The 19,539-nt window shown below is 40.8% G+C and overlaps 2 protein-coding genes across 2 annotated transcripts; both read right to left on the bottom strand.

Moving 5' to 3' along the window:
- Positions 1-309: 309 nt before the first annotated feature.
- LOC149161264 (putative pentatricopeptide repeat-containing protein At3g23330) lies at positions 310-2,133 on the bottom strand. The gene is made up of 4 exons (XM_089434819.1): positions 2,076-2,133; positions 1,420-2,034; positions 1,165-1,291; positions 310-1,093 (listed from the first exon to the last, which is right to left on the bottom strand). Exons 1-4 carry the CDS (start codon positions 2,131-2,133, stop codon positions 310-312), a joined length of 1,584 nt encoding a protein of 527 aa, XP_089290945.1.
- A 10,952-nt stretch (positions 2,134-13,085) lies between these two features.
- LOC149161263 (uncharacterized) lies at positions 13,086-18,827 on the bottom strand. Its single transcript, XM_089434818.1, has 3 exons — positions 17,671-18,827; positions 16,592-17,376; positions 13,086-16,492 (listed from the first exon to the last, which is right to left on the bottom strand). Exons 1-3 carry the CDS (start codon positions 18,825-18,827, stop codon positions 13,086-13,088), a joined length of 5,349 nt encoding a protein of 1,782 aa, XP_089290944.1.
- Between the last annotated feature and the right edge of the window lie 712 nt (positions 18,828-19,539).

Raw genomic sequence — 19,539 nt, 5'->3', positions numbered from 1 at the left:
TTAATGCAGTAGCTAGATTAATCTAGAGAATACAGCACATGTTCAAAGTACAGGTTCTAGAAGTCGACGGATACGTTGACAATGGGCACCGCCCCATAGATCTCCAGAAAGATCTGTGCTGTGTATATAAACCTGTTTCAGTTATCAAATGAAAACAAGTTGTGTTTTCTGTGTTTTGAGTCTGTCTCTGTTCTCTCTCTATTTCATCTTCAACATTGATAATCTAATTCACAAAGCAATTATAAAATTCATTTATCATTGGATCTGACAAAATCTACTATATAAAGATCAATACATGAATTTAAGATGTTACCAATAGTCTCCACAAGAACACAGTCCATCCTTGAAATCGCGGAATCGATGGTTATCTCTTAGAAAGATTTCTCGCTTAACTGCCTTGGAAATGAACTTAATAGCAGAATGACAGTCACCACAGACTCTAAGGTTTTTCATGATCCTGAGAGGCGTCCCATCACTTGTATTGATAAGACCAAAAGTGAGTGCCAGCTTCTCACTGTGGTCAAATAGAGCATCCTCCTTCTCCTTGTCTGCCACATTATGAAGTGCAAAGTTGATATCATGTGCATACCCAATGTCCATCATCTGCTGAGCCAAGCTATCCAACTTTGCATAGATCATTTCTATTTGTGGGTTTGATCCACCTCCTACTTGGAAAAAATGCACCTTGCTCTGGACTTGAATCCAGCTGTATCCTGGAATATTTTTCAAACCCTTATCTTTCATCATATTCTTGACTTTTGCTGCATCATTCCACCTACCAGCAGTGGCATAGATGTTTGATAGTAGCACACAATTTCCAGGATTCTGGGGTTCTAACTCTAAAAGATGTTGTGCTGCTTGTTCTCCTATCTGTACACTCTGATGAATTCTACAGGCACCGAGCAAGGCTCTCCAAGCACATGCATCTGGCTCTAAGGTCATCTTCTTAACAAAGCTTTGTGCTTCATCCAAATGCCCAGCACAGCCAGGAAGGTCAACTATGCATGCACAGTGCTCAACACTTGGCATAATTTGATAGCAATTCATCATCTGCTCGAAGTATTGCCAACCTTCATTCACCAGTCCTGCACGGCTGCATGCAGACAAAATTCCAATAAAGGTAATACTGTCAGGTTTCAAGCCAAGATGGCATCCTGGCCACACCCATGTAAACCATAACCTGCAATCATTGCATTCCATGAAATCGCATCTCTCTCAGATAATTTGTCAAACACTTGCTGTGTTGTCAATGTTATTCCACATTTGGCATGCATGTCAATAACGGAATTCACTGCGAGAACGTTGGCATCAAACCCAGTTCTGATCATATAATTGTGGATCTCTTTCCCCTGTCCTACGTCGTTAAGCATATAAAAGCAGGGATAATGCTAGAGATTGTATATGAATCTGGTTTCACACCTGCCAATTTCATTTCCCTAAAGAGTTTCAAGGCTTCCTCGCTTTGCCCATTCTGCAGATGACTTGCAACCATTGAATTCCACGAAACTAGATCTCTCTGGAACATTTGGTCAAATACTTGGTGTGCATCCCCCACACTGCCACATTTTGCATACATATCTACAAGGGCACTATCCACAAACACATTCAACTCATATCCAGTTCCAATTATGTATCCGTGAATCTCTTTCACCTGTTTGAGAACAGCTAAGTTTGCGCACATGGCAATGAAACTCCCGAAGGTAAAGGAATCGGGCTTTATGCTGGCAAGCTGCATTTCGCGGAACAGTTTCATTACCTCTCTACGGCAATTACTCTGTACATACCCTGCAAGAATTGCATTCCATGTCGCCTCAGTTCTCTGAGGTATTTGGTCAAACACTCGGTGTGCAAACTCTATACTCCTGCATTTTGTATACAAGGCCACAAGGGCACTCCCCACAAAGAATTCAGACTCAAATCCATTCCTAATCGCAGATCCATGGAGCTCCTTGCCCTGTTGCAGAGCTGTTAAGCCAGTGCACGCCTTGAGAAGGCTGGGATAGAGAAAACAGTCCGCGCCTTCACCCCACTCCTCTGCATTTCATGAAAGAGCTTGAGCGCTTCATTACAATTACCAGACCTTGCATAAGTTGCAATCATGGCAGTCCATGATACCAAATTGCAGTCAACCATTTTATCAAAAATTGGGCGCGCATCTTCTAGACTGCCACACTTGGTATACATTATGAAAAGATTGGTATCAACGTTAATATTCCCCACAACCCCATTCCGAACGATGTGGGCATGGACTTGCTTGCCTTGGAGTAGATCTTTCATGGAAAGAAATCGAGTTTATAGAAATTCCTATCCATTGTTGGTTCTCCAGCGTTCTGGGGTGAAAAAAATGGGAGAAAATGAACTCGCAGTGCGTTTTTCCTGCTATTCTTTGCTTGATGTTGTTCAGATTTACTCTTGGCCATTGCTTCCTAAGATGCATTATTTGCATCCCTTGAGCCTAAGTTAGCAAGACATGTTAAGAAACACAACAATGAAGATTGTTGGATTGCGATTAGCTCGTGCTATGCCACCTTTGAGGCAGGAAGTAGTGCAATATATGTTGGATACAGAGTCTAATATGTGGAGCAAGAGGAGAAGTAAGGCTAACTAGTTAAGAATTATGAATGTTCTCTCTGGAGTTGCATCTGTTTCCAAAAGGGTTGATGATATATGTCAGTGGAGGAATCCCATTACAACAATTTTAGTGCATTTCCACTTCCTTGTCCTAGTTTGGTACCCAGAACTCATTGTACCAACAGTTTTCTTCAACATTTTTCTCATTGGTGCATGGCACTATAGGTTTCGGCCTAGGATACCACCGCACATGGATACACGAATTTTCCATGCAGATGCCGTTGATCAGGATGAACTTGATGAGGAATTTGATCCATTATAGAGCTCTGAGGCTTCTGAAATTGTTAGAACGAGATATGATTGATTAAGGTTTTTAGCTGCAAGGATACAAGACTGTATTGGGTGATTTTGCTACGCAAGGGGAGAGAATTCAAGCTCTTCTTACTTGAAGAGATCCTCGTTCTACTGGCATTTTCATTGCTATAAGTTTCATGATCTCATGTTGTACACTGTTCATTTAACCATAGATTGTGACTAGTATTAGGAACATAGTGCCCTGTTATTGATACAGCATGTTTCCGGTACACTCGATAGCAGGTGTGTGCCTATAATCAACAAAATAAGTGGTTGAAAGTGACAATTTATATACTTGAACTATTAATCAAGAGAATTCTGCAGGAACCATGTGACTGTTATTGAGGGTTTATTTGACAACAGGTATGAGTCTCAGATCAATGGAAAGAACAACGGAGTAAAACATAACTACTGTGTGAATATAATTAAAAGAAAAAGGAAATATTTGGTTGTTTTCGTAGAAATGAAGATTTTCACGGTAGAAATAATGACGAAGATAATGATGGTACTTCAGTACCTATTACTACGAGGGAAAGATTTATCCTCTGTGGTTGTGTAAAATTGTTATCCTGAGAAGAACTAAAACAATTGTTGCGATAACTCTTTGCTTAGAATTAATTGTTGTATTATACAAAAGAACCTGTCTGTCTGCACTTGAAAGGACAGTAGTTCAAACTAAAAACTCTAATCTAAGTACTATCTTATTGAACAGGTCATGTTATTTAAGTAAAGTTTTACTAAAAAAGAAAGAAAATACTTAACTTACAGATTGACATATGAAAGAAAAACAGAGAATCTTATATCAAGAATTCAACGTGCTGAAAGACACACTCAGCAATTTAATTTAACCAGCGCTATGGGAAGGCCGTGGAGGTCACGAAGCCGGTTGGAGAAATCAGGCACCTTTGAATTTACCTCTCAGAATTACTGAAGGAGGTAATAGTTGTCGGGAATTTCTGGTTATTCCAAACAAAATACAGTGGAAAAATCCTCTGTTTCCACTGTTCAGAATTTTCTGATAAATTCCGAAACAACAGAAATATGAACAGAGAGTAATACTCTGTTTTCTGATAATTCAAAAACACAAAAACCGAGCATAAAATAATACTCTACTTTGCCTCAGGATCAAAAACTGATCAAAATAATACTCTGGTTTTGACACAGAAAAATACTCTGTTTTTAACTCAGAAAAACAGAAAAATTCGTTCTCTGGAAACGGTGGTTCAGCAACACAGTTTTTTTCAGTTGCTGAAACAGGTGTTTCAGCAACGCTGTTCGTGGTGTTTCAGCAACATAAAAATTTTTCAGTTGCTGTTCGTGGTGTTTCAGCAACGTAAAAAATTTTGACGTCAAGTATTTTTTTTTTGAGTTATGAGAATTTTTTTTTTTTTTGACAAAATAGCTTTTGGTGAAACAGCAACGCACAGAAAGAAATTTTTATTTATGAAAATAAACCAACACATAAAACTAAGTCTTCCTCACGTAGAGGGATCTTCATAACAGATTACAACAGGAACGCTTCAGTTCTAGAAAACATTTATCTCAGAAAATTTCAGCACTGCTGTGCAATACAAAAAAAACTCTCTCGTTCTACACTGTTGTGTGCTCCCCTTTGCTCTCTATCTCTCTGTATATCTATCTTTTTCTACACTGCTGTGTCTGCATTTTATAGTGCGGGAAAGGGTCTTCACCGCCTTAACTTGCTGATAAAGTTTCTGCTATTCATAATTAACAGATTTGATCTTTTGCTGTATTTCTTGAGTCGGTGGTGATGAAATCTAAGACTGATAAATGTTGCGTCGGCTCGAGGCTGGTTCTTTTCTCTTTCAGTCGTTCTGCTCATTAATACGGTTGTTGAAAAGTAACGGTGTGGCGCTGGATCTGATCTTCTTCCTTCTGGAAACACAAAAATAATTAAAGAGTGAAAAGATGGTAATGGCGGTGATTTAAAAGATCGGGAAAAAATGTGGGGCGCCGGATCACGACAAATGAATAAAGTAAAATAGCTGCTGCTGCTGCACAGCAGTTGGAATTAATATTCCAACACTCCCCTTTTAATTTCAACTGTTGGGTTATCAGTCATACCCAGAAGTTTCCTTAAAAACTCAAAACTTTTCTGATCCAATGGCTTTGTCAGAATATCCGAAACCTGTTCCTGAGTCCTGCAATGTTGTAAAATGATTTCTCCATTGTTCACCAATTCTCTGATGTAGTGAAACTTTGTGTCTATGTGTTTTGTTCTCTTGTGGAATACAGAGTTCTTGGATAATGCAATAGCTGAGCTATTGTCACAAAAAATACAGTTGCTGTTGCCTGCTCCTGGCATAGACTTCTCAACATTCTCCTCATCCAAACCGCTTGACATGCTGCTGCTGTAGCTGCCACATACTCTGCTTCTGCTGTAGACAATGCCACAATTGGCTGTTTCTTGGAAGCCCATGAAATGGCTCCTGAACCTATGTGAAAAATGTAACCAGATGTGCTTTTCCGGTCATCTACACTTCCAGTCCAATCACTATCTGTGTATCCAACTAAGTCTGAACATTCTGAAACAGTATAAAATATGCCATACCTTTTTGTACCTTTAACATACCTCAGAATTCTCTTTGCTGCCTGCCAATGTGTTTCTTTTGGCTTCTCCATGAATCTGGAAATTAAACTAACAGCATACATTATGTCTGGCCTAGTTGCAGTCAAATACATGAGGCTACCAACTATGCTCTTGTACACACTAGGGTCAAAATCTTTGTTGCTGTCTTCTTTGCTGAGTTTTAATCCCATCACTGTGGGAGTGATTGCTGCCTTGCTGTCCTGCATGTTAAATCTGCTCAACACTTCATTTACATATTTTTCCTGTGAAATAAAAATTCCATTTTCATTTTGATCTACTTCTATTCCTAAGAAGTATCTCAGCAAACCCATGTCAGTCATCTCAAATTCTTCTTTCATGACTGATTTGAAATTTTCAATGAGGTAGTCATCATTACCTGTAAAAATCACATCATCAACATATAACACAACAATTAAAATTTTACAGTCTTTTTCTTTGATGTAAACAGTGGGTTCTCCCTCACACTTCTCAAATCTGTTTTCCAGTAGATAGGAATCTATCCTACTGTACCACGCTCTTGGTGCTTGCTTCAGCCCATAAAGAGCTTTCTTCAATCTGCAGACTTTGTGCTCTTGGCCTTTCTTCTCATAGCCTAGAGGTTGCTCAATGTAGACCTCTTCCTTTAATACTCCTTTCAAGAATGCTGACTTCACGTCCATTTGGTAAACTTTCCATTTGTTTTGTGTTGCTATGGACAACACTGTTCTTACTGTTTCCATTCTTGCAACTGGTGCAAAAGTCTCCTCATAATCTCTTCCATATTGCTGCTTGTATCCCTTGACAACAAGTCTTGCCTTATGCCTTTCTATCTTTCCTTCAGCATTACTCTTGGTCTTGTAGACCCATTTAACTCCAATGACTTCTTTACCTTTTGGTAGCTCAACTAAATCCCATGTCTTATTTCTTTCTATGGCATTCATCTCCTCATCCATAACTTCTATCCATTTCTTATCTTTAATTGCATCTTCGAAATGAATAGGGTCATCAACATGACAATACAAAGCAAACAAAGAATTCATTCCTTCATCATAAATATCACTTAAATTTATGAATTTCTTGCCTCTTTCATTCGGTGTGCAAGTGCTTGTGGATGCACTTGAATTTCCTCCTTGTGGTGTGCTTGGAGAAGCACTCTCATTTCTCCTCAAGGGTGTCTCTTGTTGTTCTGTTGTTGGCACTGCTGTTTGGGGATGTATTTCAGCCAAATCTTCATCATCATCATCATGAGACAAACAGTTTTTAACATTAACTGTTTTCTCTATGCTTCCATCCCAAGCTTCCTCTTCAATAAATTGAACATCTCTGCTCACAAAAAACTTCTTGGTGGATGGGATATACAACCTGTAAGCTTTGGATTCTTCACTGTATCCAATGAAAATACATTTCTCCCCTTTGCTGTCCAATTTCTTCCTTAGCTGATCTGGAATGTGTGCATAAGCCACACAACCAAAAACTTTCATGTGGGAGACTCCTTGCTTTCTCCCACTCCATGCTTCTTCTGGCACTTTGTTCATCACTGCTTTTGTAGGACATCTATTCAAAATATATACAGCACAGTGTACAGCTTCAGCCCAATAATCATTTGGCAAATGCTTTGCCTTCAACATGCTCCTCGCCATATCCATGATTGTTCTGTTTTTCCTTTCAGCAACTCCATTTTGCTGTGGGGTGTACCTTGCTGTAAATTGTTTATGAATTCCATTTTCTTTGCAAAAACGTAAAAATTCTTTGGAGATATACTCACCTCCTCTGTCAGTTCTCAAAACCTTGATACGCAGCCCACTTTGATTTTCTACAAGTGCTTTGAAATTTTGAAAATTTTCAAACACTTCACTCTTATTCTTCAGAAAATAAACCCAAGTCTTTCTAGTAAAATCATCAATAAATGTTAGAAAATATTGGCTGCCTGCAAGTGATGGAGCTTGCATCGGTCCACATAAATCTGAGTGGACAATTTCTAAGGGTGCTTTTGCCCTTATGCTTTTTCCTGTTGGAAAACTTTCTCTGTGTTGTTTCCCCAATATACAACCTTCACAAAGGCTGTCTGGCTTTTCTATCAATGGTAATCCTCTTACCATTCCTTTTCTACTCAACAAATTAAGACCTCCAAAGTTGAGATGTCCAAATCTCAAATGCCACAACCAATTTTCATCCTTTGGTACGCTTTGGAGAGCCTCTTGTGTCACTGCTGCAATTACTTCTTTATTTTTCAAATCTGCTCTTATTCTGAGAAGGAACATCTTGTTCCTTGTCATCTTCACTTCAGCAATACAACGTTTGCTGGGTAATCTATCCATGATGGTGCATACATCATTCTCAAAGAAAACATTGTAACCCTTCTGAACAAGCTGTCCAATACTCAAGAGATTACACTACATTCCAGGAACATAATAAACATCTGCTATGGTTTTCTTTTCACCTTTCTTTATAAATATTTTAACTTCTCCTTTTCCCATAACAGAAATTTTACTATCAGTCCCAAGTGTGACTTGTGACTGCACACTCTGATTTAAAGCAGAAAACAGGGCTATGTTTCCTATCATATGGTTGCTGCAACCAGAATCTAGAAACCATATATCTTCACTGTTTGTTTCAGCCATATTACAAACTAACAACACATTATCTTGACTGATATTTTCTCTAGTGATATTTGCACTAGATCTATTACTCATATCATGCTGCTTTTTCTTACATTCATTTGCATAGTGCCCATATTTTTTACAATAATAACATTGGACATTGGATTTTTCATACCTTTGTCCTTGAGCATGATATTGTCCACTTTGCTGGCTGCTGCCATGGCCTTGGTTCTGATTTGGATTGCTGCTTCTTCCTTGAACGTTTGCTGGACTCTTTCTTCCGCCTCTGTATTGGCTTCTGCCTCTTCCTCTCTTGTTTCCTCTGCCTTGACTTCTTCCTCTTCCAAATGACATCTGGGTCTTGAATGCTTGCTCTAGAGATGAGTTTTCATTTCTACTCAACCTCTGCTCATGAGTTATCAGTGATGCATGAAGTTCATCAACTGAAAATTTTGAGAGATCCTTTGTCTCTTCTATAGTGGTGTCAATCACATCAAACTTTGAGGGTAGGCACCTCAATAGTTTCTCCACAATCCTCCTTTCTTCAAGAGTTTCTCCATGAGACCTTATCTGTGTGACCAAACCAATTGCTTGTGTGAAGAATGAGTCAATATTATCTGACTCCTTCATACGCAGGTTCTCAAAATCTTTCCTCAGCAACTGTAGTTTTGCTGTCTTCACTTTCTCCATGCCTTGATAGGCTGTCTTGAGAGTTTGCCATGCTTCTCTGGATGTCTTGGCTGCTGCTATCCTCGGAAACACACTCTCATGCACTGCTTGATATAAGAATACAAGGGCTTTTGAGTCCTTCTTCTTATTGCTCTTCAACAGCTCTTTCTCTGCCTGAGTTAATCCAATAAACTCATCTTCATTTGCTGGTTCTTCAAATCCATATTCAACAAGTTCCAATAAATCTTGTGAGGCAAACACGGCTCTCATGGTTATTGCCCAGTAGTCATAATTTTTCCCATTGAACTGTGGGAGCTGGGTATTAAACATACCCACGCTGGTGCTGGCCATTCTTGCAATACTTGACTGTAAAAAAAATCACTTAATTGTCTTCAGCAGCTACACAAAAAACTAATCTGAAAAATACCTTGACAGCGTTTTCACTCTGCTGTATAATTTGCTGCAGCAACAAATCTTCTTTCAGCTTCTTTGATGTCTTCAAAGAGCCTGGACAAGCTCTGATACCATGTCGGGAATTTCTGGTTATTCCAAACAAAATACAGTGGAAAAATCCTCTGTTTCCACTGTTCAGAATTTTCTGATAAATTCCGAAACAACAGAAATATGAACAGAGAGTAATACTCTGTTTTCTGATAATTCAAAAACACAAAAACCGAGCATAAAATAATACTCTACTTTGCCTCAGGATAAAAAACTGATCAAAATAATACTCTGGTTTTGACACAGAAAAATACTCTGTTTTTAACTCCTAAAAACAGAAAAATTCGTTCTCTGGAAACGGTGTTTCAGCAACACAGTTTTTTTCAGTTGCTGAAACAGGTGTTTCAGCAACGCTGTTCGTGGTGTTTCAGCAACGTAAAAAATTTTCAGTTGTTGTTCGTGGTGTTTCAGCAACGTAAAAAAATTTGACGTCAAGTATTTTTTTTTTGAGTTACGAGAATTTTTTTTTTTTTGACAAAATAGCTTTTGGTGAAATAGCAACGCACAGAAAGAAATTTCTATTTATGAAAATAAACCAACACATAAAACTAAGTCTTCCTCACGTAGAGGGATCTTCATAACAGATTACAACAGGAACGCTTCAGTTCCAGAAAACATTTATCTCAGAAAATTTCAGCACTGCTGTGCAATACAAAAAAAACTCTCTCGTTCTACACTGCTGTGTGCTCCCCTTTGCTCTCTATCTCTCTGTATATCTATCTTTTTCTACACTGCTGTGTCTGCATTTTATAGTGCGGGAAAGGGTCTTCACCGCCTTAACTTGCTGATAAAGTTTCTGCTGTTCATAATTAACAGATTTGATCTTTTGATGTATTTCTTGAGTCGGTGGTGATGAAATCTAAGACTGATAAATGCTGCGTCGGCTCGAGGATGGTTCTTTTCTCTTTCAGTCGTTCTGCTCATTAATACGATTGTTGAAAAGTAATGATGTGGCACTGGATCTGATCTTCTTCCTTCTGGAAACACAAAAATAATTAAAGAGTGAAAAGATGGTAATGGTGGTGATTTAAAAGATCGGGAAAAAATGTGGGGTGCCGGATCACGACAAATGAAGCCGGTTGGAGAAATCAGGCACCTTTGAATTTACCTCTCAGAATTACTGAAGGAGGTAACAGTGAGGCGGTTGCAGAAGGGTAATTACCGAGTAAAGGAAATAAATCCCAGCTGCCTCCAAGCCTGTGAAGCAGATAGGAAAATCCTAGGAAGCTGCCGCCTCTAACCATGGAAATGAAAACCTTGTTAACGCAGATACAATAAATCCCAGCTGCCTCCAAGCCTGTGAAGCAGATAGGAAAATCCTGGGAAGCTGCCGCCTCTAACCGTGGAAATGAAAACCTTGTTAACGCAGAAATTGTATCTGCGAACGAATGATGGAGCAGAGAATGGGTCGTTGAGTGGATGTGGCATCAAGGGAGTCACAAATAACCTGGAATCTCAAGAGGAAGAGGTCATTGGAGCCGTGACGAGCTTACTGTTGATAGATGGGATTGCAGAGTGAAACCCTCCCATCACAAACGCTGGGAATGAGAGACTGAAGCGAGGGTTAGGTTGAACGGTTTCGAAAGACACCACAGGGTTTCGAAAGACACCACAGACAGCGAATGCGAGCCTCCCAAATGACAGGAAGAGGCTCCTACCGATTTATAATGGAAAATATCTGTATTTTTCAATCTGATGGCCAAGGTTATTTGAATCGTTAATATGCACAGTAGGGGCGTGGAAAGCATTTCTTTTCGCAGGGAACGCCTTACAGCATTAATATGTATGGTATTCCAATTAAACATAACTGTTAAAATAACTTCGCAATATTTTAAAATTAGACGCCCAGTGGGCAATGATTCCATTCAAATTTGACCATTAAATGGAATTATACCATTGCTATTTTTTTCATAAAATAAAAATAAAATGGGTAAAGAAAATATGTGAAAATAGGGAATTGTGTAAAGTTGTGCGCAAATGGTTAAAAAAAAATGGTTTTTCTCAAATTACTTTAAAAGAAAGATGGACCCAAAGAGTTTGAATTTTTTTATGAAATTAACGTTAATATTACAAATCAAATTATATTATTGATGTTCTAAAAGTGTTAAATCCATTTTTTTTATATAGAAAATTAATTTAAATGATTGTACTAGTTTATTAATGTATTAAAATAATATGCTAAAATTGTAATTTTTTTTTTTTTTTTGTAAGCTGAGGTGTTTCTCATTCTATTACTCGTTCAAAAAACATTACATCATATCATAATCAGTCTTTGCCCGCCCACTAGGGGAAACCGGGCCAGAGTGCCATCGATAGTTTTTGAAAGCAGCCCAAAAATAAAAGGCTCTCAGTCTGTTAGTCTAAGCTAGATAAACTATGCAATCATGAGCTTTACCATAACTACTCCTAAAACTACTGTTCTGAATTTCATACTTTCTAGTATCTATATCAGGTGCAGAGCTAAGACCACAAAAATTTCTATATTTCATAAACATATCTCAGATTATTCGTTGCCGCCCGGAGGTTGCTGAGCTGCTCCATCCGCTGGGGCTGGGATGAGGCGATTCAGTTGCTGCTGAATAGCTTCCAGCTTTTCATCCTGTTTAGTCATTGCTACCCGCATGAATGCAAGCTCACAGCGGATGTCAGGACCCCCTTTAGCCAGATTGACCATTTCTCTCGCCACCTGCTCCAGCGCTTTAGCCAGAAGGCCCTTCATAACCCAGTAGATGTGGAGCGATTGTTTGAATAAGGACATGCGCCCACGCGTATGTCCCGGGTCAGGGATAAGAAATTCCCAGTCTCCCATCTCCTCATCAGATTGCTCCTGGATCGAGTCTTCTTCCAGGTGCTGCATGAGCTTGCGGACAGCAGGTTTAGCGTTCCGGTTAAAAGCCTGTTCCGCCCTGCGAATACGGTGGGTGACGGTTTCTTTTTTCTTCCGTTTTTTCCTCTGATCCCCACTGGAGGTCTCCCCCTCCATCTTACCTTTACCCTTCTGACTTTTCATCCGTTTGCCGTCTCGGTCAGGGTCCTTATCAGTTGGCGGGCTGCGCTTCCTCATGCCGTAACGCCGGACCTTCGAGCCATGTAATCTATTCAAATCCGCTTCCCGGTGCTCCTTTCCTTCCCCCGGTGAGTTATTTCCGTGGAATCTGTGATCGCTGCCAGTATCTGGAACTGGGTCGTCGCCCGAATCATCCTCAATTTCCAGAACGGTAAAAGGAGGGTCCTGCTGCATAATGAATTTGTCCTTACGGCTTCGGCTGTCAACCCGGACACTCTGGTTTTCTCCCACCTGTCTATGCTGCTGTCTAGTTTCCATGGTAAACAACTGGCGGACATTCCTTATACTCTGGTTCCTTTGAACAGTCTCAGCACTCTGATAATGCTTGACGGGAACCTCCCCCTTAACCCAATTTAGAAATATGCATGATGGTTTTTCATTCAGCCGATTTCGGGGATATAACCGGCTTCTTTCCTTCGAGAAACCGTTTGATCTGGTTGTCCTGTGCCAGCCGTAGCACACCTGTAAATCTTTGTTCTCTGTCATCATATCGGTATTCCTCCCTTCTGCTGTGAGGTCGGGCGAGCCGCGGCCTGCACCTCTCCTCGTTCGGCCATTAATTACCTCACCTGGGGTGTACCTCCGCCCACCCATTCCATCCGCCGTCACTGTACTATAGTCGAGGTCTCGATCCTTCGCTCTGCATCCTTTCATGATGATTTTTCCATGCCCCAACAGATTTCGTCCCTTTACTCGGGGCCTCCACCTCCCCGTATTAGTCCAGCTCACTAATTCATTCATTATCATTTGTGGCCTGGTCATGATCGGATTTGATTAGGTTTGCCAGCTCTTCCCAATCCTGATTACCTTCCACCGCTCTCCATTGGCTATCTATGGTATTGCCACGTCCTCGACAGCCCCAATTGGCTAGCCAATCCGCAGGCTGATTGCCTTTGCGCCGAACATGGCTGATGTGTCTATAGTTGATGCGTTTGATGAGTCCTGCAATTTCTTGAATAATGCCCGCGGTGCGCCAGCTTTTGGCCACTTTCTCCCATGCCTGCCTGTTACTGAGCCTCCTCAGCATGTCAACCGCCATCTTCGAGTCTCCCAAAATTTCCAGGTTGCTATAACCATTCCTAATGGCTATGCATAGACCTTGGTGCAGGGCCCAGAACTCTGCCTCATTATTAGTCATCTGCCCTCCCCATTCAGCGAAAATCCATCTAACCTGGTGATTGCTGTCTCTGAAGATTCCCCAGAAGCCTGCTTCGCCCGGGTTTCCCTTCGAGGCCCCGTCAAAGTTGAGTTTGATAAACGGGTCGCGCGGATATCTGAATTTATCTGGACTTTGAGTTCGCATGTCCTGGAAGGTCGGATGCTTGAAGTGAACCATTTCAAGTTTAAGATTTAACCTGTTCAAAACTTCCTGTTCTTCCGAATTTGTTTGCCAATCATCATTTTCCCATTTTTCAATCAGGATAGTCTCACGCATACTTTCAATTACCTGATCCCAGATAATTTCTGGATTTCTACCAGTGTTTTGAAACACCCTCCGGTTTCGTTCCTTCCAAATCATCCATAGAATAAAGGGCGAGATGAGGTTCCAAGCCCTCTGAACGACTCTGCACTGAAATGTTTCCTTGCCCCACTGGAAAACCAGTTCGGTGAATTCTCTGGTATGAAACCCTGTTTTGTTGAAGAGTCGTTTAGTCCTCCTCCAGAGATGCTCTGTATAGGAACAGTTGATCAGCAGATGGTCCCTAGTCTCAGTATCCTTTTGGCAGAGATAGCAACGAGAAGGGCCAATGAATCCTTTCTTTTGGATTCGGTCCCATGTCAGAATTTTGTTTTTGGAAGCTAGCCAGAAAAAGATGGATACCTTGGGCCACCAGTGGCTTTCCCAGATGGTTTTCCAATCCGTGGTCCTGTCAACTCTGTCCTGAACATCCGTTAAGAAGTAGGCCTCTTTCGTTGTGAATGTCCCTTTCATAGTGTATCCCCAGCGAAGGATATCTTTCCCATCTCGTTCTCTGATTTTCCTTGAGCTCATTTCTTTTTTGTAATGATCCTGAAGCTCGGGGGAAAGTTCCCTATCCCACTCTGTTGGGTCTTCCCAGACTCTCCATCCCTCTGCCATTTCATTTATTCTCCAATAGTCTTTAACACTGAGTCTGTTTCTTTCAATTCTACCCCGTATCTGCAAGAGGTCTTGGTTATTCATTAATTTCTCTCGCTGTTGCCACTTATCTTCCCAGAAGTTGGCTTCATTGCCTCCTCTAATTTCCCAAAAAGTATGTTTGCTAATTAGATCTCTGTTTTGGGAGGCAAGATCCCAGATAGAGGAGCCTTTGGGAAATTCCTGTTGTCTTAAGATGACAGCTGGGGAGTTTGGCATTCTATACTTAGTCCTCCATATTGTTTTCCATAAGTCATTTCCGCCACTGAGCCATCTCCACCATAATTTGGCTCCCAACACCTTATTAAGAACTTCCGGGTCCCTTAGACCTAAACCACCTTTATCCTTTCTCTCTGTCAGCTGCTTCCACGAAACCAGGGCCCATTTTTTCCTCTGATCAGAACCACTCCAGATAAATTTCCTTATTATTTCCCTAATTTTGGCACAAACCCCAGCTGGTGCAGCCATACTTGCTAAAGGGTAGATCGGGATTGCCTGAAGGACTGACTTGGCAAGAACAACTCTGCCAACGATATTCAGAACTCTAAAAGCCCAATTTGAGATTTTTTTGTTTATCTTGTCAAGGATGCCTAGCCAGTTCTTTACCTTTTTTGAGGTAAGGTCCAGAATATTACCTAAATATTTGGTAGGTAACTCTCCTTTCTTGAATCCAAGAATTCCAATAAGGTGAGATTTGATCTGTTCCATTGTATTGAAAATGAAAACGCAAGACTTGTCCCTGTTAATTTCTAACCCAGATGCCTCAGAAAATAAGTCTAGGATCCTCTTAAGATGCCGAACTTCTCTTACCGTTGGTTCCCCATATAACATAATGTCATCAACAAATTGTTGGTGAGTTAAAGGAAGGTTGTTCCCCCAGAGTTTCAGCCCTTTTAGTCTATCTGCTGCTCTTTCTTGATTAATAAATCTGCCAAGTCCTTCTGCGGCTAGAATGAAAAGAAAAGGGGACAAAGGATCGCCCTGGCGGATGCCTCTGGAAGCATTAAAGGTTTTTGAGGGGCTTCCATTAACCAGAATAGAAAAGAGGGGGGTGGAGATCAGATTATGAATCCATGCAATCCATCTTTGGTGGAAGCCAAATTTCTCCAGAACGGTTTCTAAATAGTTCCAATTAAGCCTATCATATGCTTTGGATAAGTCCAATTTAATCAGCATCCCTTTTTGTTTTTTCACCTTTAGGGAGTGGAGTACCTCCTGAGTTACCACCACCCCATCAAGAATTTGCCGTCCTTCCACGAAACCAGTTTGTTCGGCCGAGATAAGATTGTCTAAGAGAGGTTTAAGTCTTTTGGCAATCAGAGAAGTGATCATTTTGTAGATGACATTACAAAGTGCTATAGGCCTGAAGCCACTCGCTTCTTCTAGGTTGTCACCCTTAGGAATGAGGGTGAAGAAGGTTGAGTTAAGAGCCTGCCATACCTTTTGATTTATTCTTGACTCTTCCACTATCTCCAGAATCTCGTTCCCCAGGAAATGCCAGCTTGCTTGGTAGAAGTCCACTGTGAAACCGTCCGGGCCAGGAGCAATCCCTTTTTTCATACTCTTCACAACCTCTTCCAGCTCTTCTAGGGTCACGGCCCTCATAAGGGCTTTGTTTTGATCCTCGGTGACCAGGTTAGGAATGGCAGAACAGATCTCTTGGATAGCCCCCGATCTATCCACTTGCGGTTTGGTTAGCATCTCTTTGTGGTAATCTATTAAGACCTGTTCTATTTCCTTCTGCTCTACCACCCTTTTCGCGGTCTTATCCTTGATCGAAAGGATTCTATTTCCTTGCCTGTGTTTGATCATTGATTGGTGGAAGAATTTTGTATTCTTCTCTCCCTCTCTTAACCATTTTATCCTAGATTTCTGGCGCCATAGGATCTCTTCTTGTTTTCGTCTTTCTTCCAATCTTCCAAGGATTACTCCTTCCTGATTGATGCTGTCTTCGGTTCTGCCTTCCAGAATAATCTTCTGTTGCAGCTCTGCCATTTCCTCTTCCAGTTTTTGTTTATCTTCTAATATATTTCCAAATTCCTCTTTGTTCCAATTTTTTATTTTGTCTTTTAGTTCTTTCAGTTTGAGCTGGAAGGTGTGCATTCTACATCTGCCCTTACTGGTACATTGCTTCCACCATTCCTCCATTTTCTTGATGAAATCAGGATCCCTCAGCCAAAAGGATTCGAATCTGAAAGGTCGCTTCCCCTGAATCTTTTTGATATCCATCTCTAATCTAATTGGCCAGTGATCTGATCCTAGAGATGGGATGATTTTGGCCTCCACAAAAACATCTTTATTCATAATGTCCTCCGAAATTAGAAATCTATCTAATCTAGATGCAATTTGATTCTTCCCTCCCCTTCTGTTATTCCAAGTGTGGATCCCGTTAATGGTCGGGACATCAACAAGCCTAAGATCAGCTATCATGTCGTTGAAGTTGTCCATGAGAGGATCCCACTTCCTCGTCCCTCCTTTCTTTTCTTCCAGGGATCTGATCAGATTAAAGTCTCCCCCAATGATCCAAGTAGCACCAGGGTACAGTCTTCGGATCGAATTGAAACTGTTTATGAACTGCTTCTTTTTCCCAGGGGACGGGGGGCCATAGACACCTGAGATTACCACCTGATGACTGGTTCCTACTATTCTGCCTAGCCCAGTGAGGATGCCACTCATACTTGACCAGTTTTCTATGATGATTTCATTTGGGTTCCACAGGACTGCAATGCCTCCAGCAGACCCAATTGCATCTTGTCCCATTACTTGATACTGTAACTTACCTTTTCCTATTATTTCTTCTATTTGTTGGTTCAGCATCTTTGTTTCCTGTAATATCATAACACTAGGTCTCTCCTTCTTCAATTTTTCCTTAAGATACCTCTGTTTGCCTTTGCTATGCAAACCTCTGATATTCCAGCTGAGCACTATCATTTAAAACCTTTTGTAAGAGGGGAAGAATACCTCTGACAGAGGTATCACTTTTCCGGAATTTATCAAAATTTCCCCCACTGTCTGGATGGTCTCGCTCATTGTTTTTCGGCCTCTTTTCCTGCTATTTTTACCAGGATTGGTCATTTCTTTGTCCTCATTCCCTTGATCACTTTCCGACATGGTGAGGTTGTCCGGGGGCTCTCCTTTTTTCTCTTTGTATTTTTTGAAAGCTTCCTTATATATTTGTTTTTGTTTTTCAGGTATGAACCTGCTATCCAAGTGTTTCCATTCTTGTAGCAATCTTCTCATAATTTTTTCTTCCTCTGCTTCGTTTTCAGACGGGATTTCCACTTCCATCTTGGATTCCTGTTCTGTTTCAGTTGGCACCTCCTCTGGTTTTTCTCTGCTTTCTTTGTTCATTTTTGTTTCATTTCTCTTTCCTTTCTCCTCTCCCGATACTTCCATGGGGGTATTTTCTGGGTCTTCGTCATCTTCTAGGTTTACTTCATAATCTTCATCTTCACTCTGAAGGACTTGGAATTTGTTTTGGTTATTTGTTTTGCTCGGTTTTTCCTGGGTTTGCGCTCTTGGTGCTTCTCTGTTCTGTCGTTTCGTCCTTACTACCTGTTGAAAACCTTCCTCAGCCTTTTTTTGATGATCCTCCTGGGTTTTCTTAGATTCTTTCTCTGTGTTCAAGGGACATTGTCTGAACAAATGGCCATATTCATGGCAGATACGGCAGCGGAAGGGAATATGCTCGTAATCGACTGGCTGCTTCCAGATTTCATCGTGGTACTCTACTTCTACAGTTTCTGGGAGGGGCTCTGCTAAATTTATATAAACACAGATTCTCGCATAAGCATTGTACTTACCTCGTTTCGTGGCTTCAGCAATTTTGACGAAGCTCCCAATCGTATTTCCTATTCCCTCCAAAGTTTCGGGGTCCCAGAACTCATCAGGAAGCCCAAACAATCTGACCCAGACGGGTGCCGCAAGCATTCTTTCTTTTTCTGGGTTGTACCTCTCTTCCCAGTATTTCATGAATAGACCAGCATTATTCAAGAAATAAGGGCCCTCCTCAAATATCCGGTCTTTATCTTCCAGGTTGGAGAAGATTGCTGTGAAAAAACCCTGGGCTCCGAGTTTGAGATCTATCTGTCCCTTTGGTCGCCATCGTTGATCAATCCATCTGTGGAGCTCCCGCTCAGACGGCCAATACCCAACAAAGCGGCAAATGATGGCATGGTCTTTCATATAACTATTATACTCTTCCAGTTTGTTATGGGGAACCACATACCTTGGTTGTTTTTGAGCCCGGGGCAGGCATTTACCTCTCATTCTTCTTTGCCACAGAGTCCCCATTACTGGGACATAACCTTCCTTCTCCGTTTGCTGTTCTCCTCCTCCTTTGCTAGTCTCGCCCATTACCACGTTTTTGAAGGAGGGGATCTCTCCCCCCCCCCTTGGCTCCCCCATTCCGCGCAGGGCGTAATCTATGGTTTAGGCTCCCGTTTTCGGCTGGTATTCCCGAGATTCCCCGTGACAGCAGGCCGGAGACCGCTGTGCTCACGGGTCTGACCGCTCTTACCTTCGTCAAGCCTCAACCTGCAGCCTTCGTCAGCGATGCTCAGCGCTGTAAACCCTAGCGAGCATGCTCCGGTTGCTATGCCATGTTGAAATCACTACAATAGGGCATTAGAGGTATTAAACATAATATCGCTAAAATTGTAATTTTAACAAATATTTTATGGTTGAATTTTAATTATGAAAAATTGGAAAAGATCAAAGTTATAGAATATTTAACTTTCTTCATTGTATATATTTATGAACAGTTTGCGTTGCTAACTACTTTGCTAATTGGGAAGTCACTAGGTCAAATCTCCTCGATGCCCTTGGGGTTGGCCCTTCTTGTTTGGTCGGTGGGTAGATCGCTTCACATCTGTCTATATTTTCCGCGGAAATATATATATATATATATATATATATATATATATATATATATATATATATATATATATATATATATATATATATATATATATATATATATATATATAAAGAGTTATATAAGTAGACAGTTTTATTTATATATTTAAAGAGGTTTAATGTTTTCAAATCCCAAAACATTTCATATATA

Source organism: Pinus tabuliformis, chromosome 5_2 (assembly GCF_031772625.1).
Source record: "Pinus tabuliformis cultivar Carrire ecotype Pingquan chromosome 5_2, CPIR1, whole genome shotgun sequence".
NCBI classification, from domain to species: Eukaryota; Viridiplantae; Streptophyta; class Pinopsida; order Pinales; family Pinaceae; genus Pinus; species Pinus tabuliformis.
Note: the sequence above shows the minus strand (reverse complement) of the source record. Positions and strands in the feature narration are given on the sequence as shown.

Coding starts and splice junctions, on each gene's coding strand:
- LOC149161264 (XM_089434819.1), bottom strand. CDS start 2,133: ATGGTTGACTGCAATTTGGTATCATGGACTGCCATGATTGCAACTTAT. Junction 2,035..2,075: donor TGCAACTTATGCAAGGTCTG/GTAATTGTAATG, acceptor CATGAAATGCAG/AGGAGTGGGGTGAAGGCGCG. Junction 1,094..1,164: donor GCAGGTTATGGTTTACATGG/GTGTGGCCAGGA, acceptor GTCTGCATGCAG/CCGTGCAGGACTGGTGAATG.
- LOC149161263 (XM_089434818.1), bottom strand. CDS start 18,827: ATGGGCGAGACTAGCAAAGGAGGAGGAGAACAGCAAACGGAGAAGGAA. Junction 17,377..17,670: donor TGGAAACACTTGGATAGCAG/GTTCATACCTGA, acceptor CTGGAATATCAG/AGGTTTGCATAGCAAAGGCA. Junction 16,493..16,591: donor ATGGTGGAAGCAATGTACCA/GTAAGGGCAGAT, acceptor GAAATATATTAG/AAGATAAACAAAAACTGGAA.